This window comes from Myiozetetes cayanensis, unplaced genomic scaffold (assembly GCF_022539395.1).
Source record: "Myiozetetes cayanensis isolate MyiCay16 unplaced genomic scaffold, myiCay2020 scf3, whole genome shotgun sequence".
Taxonomy (NCBI): Eukaryota; Metazoa; Chordata; class Aves; order Passeriformes; family Tyrannidae; genus Myiozetetes; species Myiozetetes cayanensis.
In genome coordinates, this window is record NW_026087521.1 from 326,275 (window position 1) to 335,419 (window position 9,145).

Below are 9,145 nucleotides of genomic sequence, written 5' to 3' on the forward strand. Positions count from 1 at the left end.
GCCCAGCGGAGGGGCGGCTGCGGCCCAGCCCGAGGGGCGCCCCGGGGTCCAGTGACCCCCGGCACATCAGGGACCTCCTCGGCCGCGGCATCGCCGCCGGGGGCACCGGCAGCGACGGGTGAGCGGCTGCAGGGGGCGCGGGGCGGGGCCGGCACCGGCGGGGGCAGCAGGGGAGGCCGCGCCGGAGCAGTACCGGAGGGGGACTCCTCGTTGGGGTCCTGGGGAGAAATGGGGGGCCTTGGGACCCTCAGGAGTCTTGGGACCCTCAGAGAGGGCAGGGGAGCCCCTTGAGGGGGTTGGGGGTCCCTTGGGGTTATTGGGGTCCTGGGAGGGAATTGGGGGGCCCTGAAGGGGGCGGATTTCCCTCGTTGGGGGTCGGGGGGGGGGGCTTGGGGACCCCCCGGTGAGCACTGGGGAACAGTGGGAGGAACTGGGGAACACTGGGAGGGACACTGGGAGACACTGTTGTGTACTGGGGGCACTGGAGGACAGTGGGAGGAACTGGGGGACACTGGTGTGTACTGGGGGGCTCTGGGAGGAACTGGGGGACACTGGGGCCTGAGCCCTGGGGGTGTCTCAGTCCCCCTTTTCCCAACTATCCCTGAGTTTTTTCCCTTGGGAGGGGGTTGGGAGAGGCCAAATGGTGGCACTGGAATTCCAGCCCTGGATTTGGGATGTCTGGGATCCCCCCTGGCTCCAGAGACATTCCCAGCCTGTCCTCGCTGAGCTGGGAGAACAAATCCCTGTCCCCTCCTTTTCCCGTGCAATTCCCCCGGGAATGTTCCCCCCAGTCTGGGATTGGCGTCTGTTAATTGGTTCCATTGTTAATTAAGGGAAACTCGGGAATGGGGAGCTCTGGAGAAGATCCCTGCCCGGACAGCCCTGAGGGATGAGGGGCTGGGAATTCCCTGTGCTCTGGGTCCCTTTTCTTGAGGAATGTTCCCGGGATTTTCCCCTCAGGAAGGACTCGTCGGAGCTGTCCGAGTCAGCCAAGGGCTCCTCCCACGTGGAGGGGAATTCCCTGGAATCTGCCAGCAGGGAAGCCTATTTCAGCAGGGTGGAGACCTTCACCATATCCTTTGGGATGCTCCCCCCTGGAATGCCGGGATCTCCTCGGCCCCACAGGGATCCAACCCAGCCCCTGGCCCTGCCCGGGACATCCCAAATCCCTGGGAGCGTTTCCAGACATTCCTGGAGCTCCTGGGGCCGTGACCATTCCCTGGGGAGCTGTTCCCATTTCCCTGAAATCCAACTCACCCCCCTGGCACAGCTGCAGGATTCCTGGGATCTCCCAGGGAGCAGGGATCGGTGCTCCCTCCACTGCCCTTCCTCAGGGATCTCCTCCAAGCTCTTTCCTTCTTCCTGGAAGCTTTTTGTTCCCAAATAAACTGGGATTTTGGGATTTACCCCCTGGCCCAGCTCCAGCCATTCCCTGGGATCCTGTCCCTGCTCTGTCCCTCCATTTCCCTTCCTGAGGAATCCCCTCGGGGCTCTTTCCCCATTCCTGGAAGCCTCTTTTCTCCCATATAAATGGGATTTTTTTGGGATATTCCCCTGGCCCAGCTCCTGCTGCTCCCTGGGATCCTGGCCCTCGCTCCCTTTCCCTTCCCAAGGAATCCCTGGGTCTGTCCCGGTGCTGGGGTGGGTGTTGGTGTTGGGATGGGTGCTGGATGTTGGGATGGTTGTTGGGGTGGGTGTTGGGATGGGTTTTGGGATGGGTGTTGGGATGGGTGTTGGGATGGGTTTTGGGATGGGTTTTGGGATGGGTGCTGGGGTGGGTGCTGGGATGGGTGTTGGTGTTGGGATGGGTGTTGGGATGGGTGCTGGGATGGGTGTTGGGATGGGTGCTGGGATGGGTGTTGGTGTTGGAGTGGGTGCTGGGATGGGTGTTGGTGTTGGGATGGGTGTTGGGGTGGGTGTTGGGATGGGTGTTGGGATGGGTGCTGGGATGGGTGCTGGGATGGGTGTTGGGATGGTGTGGGATGGGTGTTGGGATGGGTGTTGGGATGGGTGCTGGGATGGGTGTTGGTGCTGGGATGGGTGTTGGGATGGGTGTTGGGATGGGTGTTGGGATGGGTGCTGGGATGGGTGTTGGGTGTTGGGATGGGTGCTGGGATGGGTGTTGGTGTTGGGGTGGGTGCTGTCCGTCCCCAGTGTTGTCCTTGACGCTGCACCCCCTGCAGTGGGCGGGGCAGCCGCTGTCCCTGTCCCCTCTGCTCTGTGCGCGTTTCGGCTGGGCCAGCGTGGGCCCCGCCCTGCTGCGATGCTGCGCCTGCCACGCCCTGCTCGGCACCGCCACCCGCGGGGACACACAGCGTGAGTGGGACACACAGCGTGAGTGGGGACACACAGCGTGAGTGGGGACACACAGCCTGAGTGGGGACATGGGGACACACAGCGTGAGTGGGGACACACACACAGCGTGAGTGGGGACACACACCCTGAGTGGGGACATGGGGACACACAGCGTGAGTGGGGACACAGCGTGAGTGGGGACATGGGGACACACAGCGTGAGTGGGGACACACAGCGTGAGTGGGGACATGGGGACACACAGCGTGAGTGGGGACACACAGCGTGAGTGGGGACACACACCCTGAGTGGGGACATGGGGACACACAGTGTGAGCGGGGACACACAGCGTGAGTGGGGACACACAGCGTGAGTGGGGACACACAGCATGGGTGGGGACATGGGGACACACAGCGTGAGTGGGGACACACAGTGTGAGTGGGGACACACACCCTGAGTGGGGACATGGGGACACACAGCGTGAGTGGGGACACACAGCGTGAGTGGGGACATGGGGACACACAGCGTGAGTGCCATGGGGACACACGGGGAGCACAGCCCGGGAGAGACAGGACCGGGAAACAGGGATTCCATCCCGGGACACACAGGGCCGGGAAACAGGGATTCAGGACACACAGGGCCGGGAAGGAGGGATTCAGGGAGAGCCAGTGCCGGGAAGGAGGGAGTCGGGGATAACCAGGGTGGGAAGGAGGGATTCAGGGATAGCTGGGATGGGAAGGAGGGATTCAGGAGGGATTCAGGGATAGCTGGGATGGGAAGGAGGGACTTGGGGATAGCTGGGATGGGAAGGAGGGATTCAGGAGGGGTTCAGGGATAGCTGGGATGGGAAGGAGGGATTCAGGAGGGATTCAGGGATAGCTGGGATGGGAAGGAGGGATTCAGGAGGGATTCAGGGATAGCTGGGATGGGAAGGAGGGACTTGGGGATAGCTGGGATGGGAAGGAGGGATTCAGGAGGGATTCAGGGATAGCTGGGGTGGGAAGGAGGGATTCAGGAGGGATTCAGGGATAGCTGGGAAGGAGGGATTCAGGAGGGATTCAGGGATAGCTGGGATGGGAAGGAGGGATTTGGGGATAGCTGGGATGGGAAGGAGGGATTCAGGAGGGATTCAGGGATAGCTGGGATGGGAAGGAGGGATTTGGGGATAGCCAGTGCCGGCAGGAAGGGATTCAGGGATAGCCGGGGTGGGAGGAGCCCCCCACGCATGGACTGGGGTGGTGGGTCTGGGAATGGATCCCCAGGGGGAAGAAACGGCCTTGGGTGGGTGGGAATGGTGGGGAGGGGGGGAAGGAGTTCCAACTGGGAAAGGGTGTGGGATCACAGAGGGGATCAGGGAGGGACCAGCAGCATTCCTGGCAGGAAAGCTGCAGGATGGGGCAGTTCCAGTGCCAGGGACTGCGATTCCTGGGAACGGGGGGAATTCCAGGGAATTTGGGGCAGCCACTCGTGGTGGGAAGGGAGGGAACGGCAGGGATTCCCCCTGCGGAGCGAGCAGGGAATATCCCAGGAGGATCCATGTTTGTTTCCCAGACCGGGAGCGCTGTGCGGAGCTGAGGAGAGCCCTGAGCTCGGCCCACGAGCGCTTCTGCTTCTGGCCCGACAGCCCCTGCCCAGGTGGGGCCTCACAACACCCTGTGCCCACTTCCCACCCTTCCCAACTTCCCACTGCTGTTCCCAACTTCCCACCACTGTGCCCAACTTCCCACCCTTCCCAAACTTCCCACCACTGTTCCCAACTTCCCAGCACTGTTTCCATTTATCCACCACTATTCCCTATTTATCCACCCTTATTCCCTACTTATCCACCACTATTCCTTATTTATCCACCACTATTCCCTGTTTTATCCACCCCTATTCCCTATTTTCCCACCATTTTCCCCTGTTTTTTACCCATTATTCCCTATTATTTCCACCATTATTCCCTATTTTCCCCACCATTAATCCCTGTTTTTCCCAGCATTATTCCCTATTCTTTCAACCATGATTCCCTAATTTCTCCCCCATCATTCCCTATTTCTCCCCCATTATTCCCATTCCCCAGCACACTTTGCTCTGTTGCCGCTGGACGAGCCGCGCCTGCTCCTGCGGGAATTCCGGGAGCGCTTCCAGAGGCTGTGCCGGCTGGAGCTGCAGCTGCCACGCCTGGCCCCGGAGCAGCTGGGCAGCCTGGTGGGTCCCTGCCCCAGCTTCCCAAACCCAGGAATGCCAACAGATTGGGGATGGCAGCGGGGGGCCCACAGGAGGGCTGGGATCCCACAGGCTCCCTTGGGAAATGGGATTTGGGATCTCACAGGGGATTTGGGATCCCACAGGCTCCTTTGGGAAATGGGATTTGGGATCCCACAGGGAATTTGGGAAATGGAATTTGGGATCCCACAGGAGGAATGTGCTGCTTTTCCCTGTTAGTAGAAATCATGGAATGGGGAGTCTGTTCCCTGTTAACCCGAGCTGAAGTCCTGGAATTTGGATCCAGAGGGACACAAGGCAGGAGGGAGAGGTTCCTTTTCCTTATTAGAAAGAATAGAAGTCCTGGAATAGGGAGTCTGTTCCCTGATAACCAGAGCAGAAGTCTTGGAATGTGGATCCAGAGGGCCCCGGGGCAGGAGGGATCCGTTCCTTTTCCCTGTGGGGCGGCACTGGGGGCGTTGGGCGCTGGGCAAAGGGGTTTCCCTGCCTGTGTAAATGCCTGGAATGGCACTGGAATCCCAGCCGTGCCTCCCTGTGCTCCGCAGGCGCTGTCGGAGGACACGCTCGGGCTCCTCCTGGAGCTGCTGGAGGAGGATCCGGAGCCCCCCCGGGAAGGGGAGAAACCCCCCGGGACGTTTTCCAAGGAAAGCCCGCAGGGCCACGTGGTTGCCGCCTGTGTCCTGGCGCTGTGCGGCTGGGATTGCAGGTGGGGGAGCCGCGGGAGGGGCCGGGACACCCCCGGGAAGGGCCGGGACACCCCTGGGAAGGGCCGGGACAGCCACGGGAAGGGCCGGGACAGCCGCAGGCTCCTCCTCCCGGGAAAGGGGCGCTCCCCCGGCCCACCCCCGGCCCCTTTTCCCTCCTGTTTACTCTGCTCTCGCTTCCCTTTCTTCACTCTGTTCCTGTTTTCCCTCTTTTTCACTGTTTTCCCTATTTTTCTCTATTTTTCACTGTGTTCCTTCTTCCCTTATTTCACCATTTTCCACTCTTTTCCCTCCTTTTCCCTGTTTTTCACTCTGCTCCTGCTTCCCTTATTCCACTGTTGTCCTATTTCCACTGTTGTTCACTCTTCCTATTTTCCCTCTTTGCCATTCTCCTGATTCCCTTATTTCACTCTTTTCCTATTTTCCTTCTTTTCCAGTTTTCCCTTTTTCCCCCTTGTCCCTACATTCCCGTTTCCTTAGTTTCCTCCCCACTCCTGCTTCCTTTCACTATCTTCCTATTTTCCCTCTTTCTCCCTGTGCTCCCAATTCCCTTATTTCAGTTTCCACTATTTTCCTATTTCCCCTGTCTCCCTCTATTTCCATATTTTCCCTGCCCACCCCTGGAGCATCCTGGGCCGGGCTGGAGGGGTTGGAGCACCCTGAGCTGGTGGGAGGTGTCCCTGGGATGGAAATGCTGCCCATTCCCAGTTTCCCATCCCCTCCTGGCCATGTTCCCGCAGTGCTGGTGGGAGGTATCCCTGTCCCTGGGGTGGGAATGCTGCCCATTCCCAGTTTCCCAGCCCGTCCCGTGTTCCCGCAGTGCCAGCAGCTCCCCGGGCCTGCCGGTGATCTCCTGCTCGCGCTGCATGAGGAAGGTGGGGCTCTGGGCCTTCCACCAGCTGGAATCTGCGGCTCCGGAGCCGGATCCCACCCCGGCGCCCTCGGAGCGCGTCCCGCCTGCTGCCACCTCCCCCGTGTCCCCGTCCCCCGTGTCCCTGTCCCCCATGTCCCCGTCCCCCATGTCCCCCCGCAGGATCGGCACCCGCAGCCAGGACACCCTCCCGCCCACGGCAGAGCAGGTACGGCCGGGGCAGCCACGGGGACACCCACGGGGATATTCCAGGGGGACACCCACGGGGACAACACACAGGGACACCCCATGGGGACAACACACAGGGACACCCCATGGGGACAACACACAGGGACACCCCACGGGGACACCCCACAGGGACACCCCACGGGGACACCCCGGGGGCTCCGGCCACGTCCTTGTCCGGCTGGACTCATCCGGCACCACCCATGGGCTCCCTCATCCATGGCCAGGTTGCTCCTGCTGGGAAGGGAATGTGGGTGTGGAGGGAATGTGGGTGGACAAGGACCTGATCCCCTGTTTGAGCTGGGCAGGATTCCCCCACCCCCGGCACGGTGGTGTCCGTGGATCTCCACAGTTCCATGGGTTTACCCCCTGGCAGCACAAGAAGGGCCCATCTCCATCCATCTCCCACCCTGGGGGTTGGGATTCTCCCACTCCATGGACTCCATAATTCCCTGTTTTCCCCCCTGGCTGAACAAGAAGAACCCCTCTCTATCCATGTCCCACCCACGGGGTTGGGGTTCTCCCACCTCCATGGATCGGGGGGAGCTGGAAGTGTCCAGAGGAGCTCCCTAATTCCCATTTTCCCCCGTCAGCAGGAGAAGAGCCCATGGCCATCCCTAATTCCCATTTTCCCCCGGCAGCAGGAGAAGAGCCCGTCCCCGTCCGTATCCCGGCCCGTATCCCGGGACTGTGGCGGCTCCCTGGAGCGGGGGGAGCTGGAGGCGGCGGTTCCCGCTCTGCGGAGCCGGCCGGTGACGCGGAGCATGGGCCAGGGGGACACGGCGGAGGTGCCGTCCAGCCCGGTGCGCAGGGCCAAGCGGGCGCGGCTCTGCTCCTCCGGAGGCTCGGTGAGCACGCGGAGCTGGGAATGTTCTTCCCAGGGGGGGATGTGGGCTCGGACAAGGATTCCACCGCCCACCCCCCCTCCCTTTCTCTCCGTTCCCAGGACGCTTCCCCCAGGAGCTTCTTCCAGCCCAGCTCCCAGCACCGGGCCTGGTGCCCCTGGGTGAGCAGCGGGGAAGGACAGGAGTCCCTGGACGACGACGCATCCCAGCCGGAGAAGCCCGGGAAGGCAGAGCCGGGCTGGAAAATGGTGCTGAACGCCCTCCTGGGCACCCGCAGGGGCGACGCCGTGCCCGACACGGAGCCGGTGGTGAGCATGGGATTCCCAGGGATTCCCAGATCCATGGGCTGCATCCCTCTGGGCATGGTTTGGGATGGATGGGCTTGCTCTGGGCTGAATCCAGGCCTTGGGAGACGAGGACCAAATGTGTGTCTGCAGGGTCCCAGTTCCCAGCCCCTTCCCGGGATTCATCCGTGGCAATGCTGTGTGTGGAGCTGGATCCCTCTGGGCATGATTTGGGATGGATGGGCTTCCTCTGGGAGCTCAATCCCAGCTGGATGGCAGGGACCCAACTTCCCTCAGAGTCTCAGCTTCCCTCTGGCAGCTCCTCACCGGGATTCATCCCTGACAGTGTTGTGGAGCTGCTCCAGGCCTGGATCCCTCTGGGCACAATTTGGGATGGATGGGCTTCCTTTGAGAGCTCAATCCCAGCTGGGAGACAGGGACCAAACTCCCCCCAGCTCCCCCCTGGCAGCCCCTCGCCGGGATTCATCCATGCAGTGCCTGCTGCTAGAAATAACAGCCTTTCCCAAGATCCAGAGTCATTCCCTGTTCCCAGAGCTCTGCAGCCATCCCGATCCCTGGCTCCTGGGTTTCCCAAGCCAGGGGAGCAGAGCTGAGGCCACAACTGCTCTCCCAGTGGCTGCTCCTGCCTCCTTATCCACTGGGATTCCTCCTGCTCTGCTGGGAAGTCGGAGGAAGCAGCAGGAATCCTGCTCCAGGATTTCTCTCGGGGGCTTCCAGTGAGCTGTGTCCCTCCTGGAGAAGGTGTCCCTGCCCACGGCAGGGGGTTGGAATTGGATGATCTTTGAGGTCTCTTCCAACCCACACCATTCCATGAATCTGTGATTCTGGCTGTGCCAGGTGCCAGGAAAACTCCAGCTGGAGCAGGGCATGGTTGGAGTCCCTTCCCGCTCCCTGGAGTCGCTTCCTGCTTCCTGAAGCCTCTTCCTCCTTCCTGGAGCTGCTTCCTGGAGCCCTTTCCTCCTTCCTGGAGTCCCTTCCTGCTTCTGGGATCCTCTTCCTCCTCTCCCTGTTCCTGGCAGTTCCTCCTCCTTGGAGGCCTTTCCTGCTTCCTTGTTGTCACCTTGGGTTTTTTTTCCCCTCCATCTGGTTGGTAAATTGGGATAACGAAGAAAAGGAACAAATTGGTGTCCCTGTGTGTCCATGGTATCCAAGCTGGGATATTCGGGGTGGATCTTTTGCTGCAGTTTCTCCTCGTGTCCCTTTGTCAGGCCCTGCTCCTGCCTTGACTCCAGCTGTTTGCTCCCGTTTTTCCAGAGCCTCTCGGAGAAGTCCTGCAAGGTGTTCCGCATCTTCCGGCAGTGGGAGAGCATGAACTCCTCCTGAGCTGCTCCTGGATTCCTCCCGGATTCCTCTGCCTCTGGAGCCCAGCGCACCCCGGGGCAGACACATCCCCTTCCCATCTCCCTGCAGGCACCTCCACTTCCCAGCTCCCTGCAGGCACCTCCACTTCCCAGCTCCCTGCATTCACATCCCCTTCCCATCTCCCTGCATTCACATCCCCTTCCCAGCTCCCTGCATTCACATCCCCTTCCCAGCTCCCTGCATTCACATCCCCTTCCCATCTCCCTGCATTCACATCCCCTTCCCATCTCCCTGCATTCACATCCCCTTCCCATCTCCCTGCATTCACATCCCCTTCCCAGCTCCCTGCAGGCACATCCCCTTCCCATCTCCCTGCATTCACATCCCCTTCCC

The 9,145-nt window shown here is 61.1% G+C and overlaps 1 protein-coding gene across 2 annotated transcripts; it reads left to right on the top strand.

Annotated features, from left to right (window-relative positions):
* Positions 1-623: 623 nt before the first annotated feature.
* On the top strand, positions 624-9,145 carry ZC3HC1 (zinc finger C3HC-type containing 1). Of its 2 annotated transcripts, none has more exons than XM_050325046.1 (10): positions 624-1,071; positions 2,174-2,316; positions 3,844-3,927; positions 4,355-4,482; positions 5,046-5,206; positions 6,025-6,283; positions 6,945-7,148; positions 7,247-7,453; positions 8,705-8,864; positions 9,000-9,145. In XM_050325046.1, exons 1-9 carry the CDS (start codon positions 890-892, stop codon positions 8,771-8,773), a joined length of 1,437 nt encoding a protein of 478 aa, XP_050181003.1. In that variant the 5' UTR covers positions 624-889; the 3' UTR covers positions 8,774-8,864; positions 9,000-9,145. The 2 variants fall into 2 exon arrangements, with proteins under 2 accessions (XP_050181003.1, XP_050181002.1); XM_050325045.1 differs by having other exon boundaries at positions 625-1,071; positions 6,942-7,148.

Excerpts from the sequence above, each read along its gene's own strand:
- ZC3HC1 (XM_050325045.1), top strand. The coding sequence starts at position 890 with ATGAGGGGCTGGGAATTCCCTGTGCTCTGGGTCCCTTTTCTTGAGGAA. Across the intron at positions 3,928-4,354 it reads GCCCGACAGCCCCTGCCCAG|CACACTTTGCTCTGTTGCCG; the intron begins GTGGGGCCTCAC and ends CCCATTCCCCAG. Across the intron at positions 5,207-6,024 it reads CTGTGCGGCTGGGATTGCAG|TGCCAGCAGCTCCCCGGGCC; the intron begins GTGGGGGAGCCG and ends GTGTTCCCGCAG.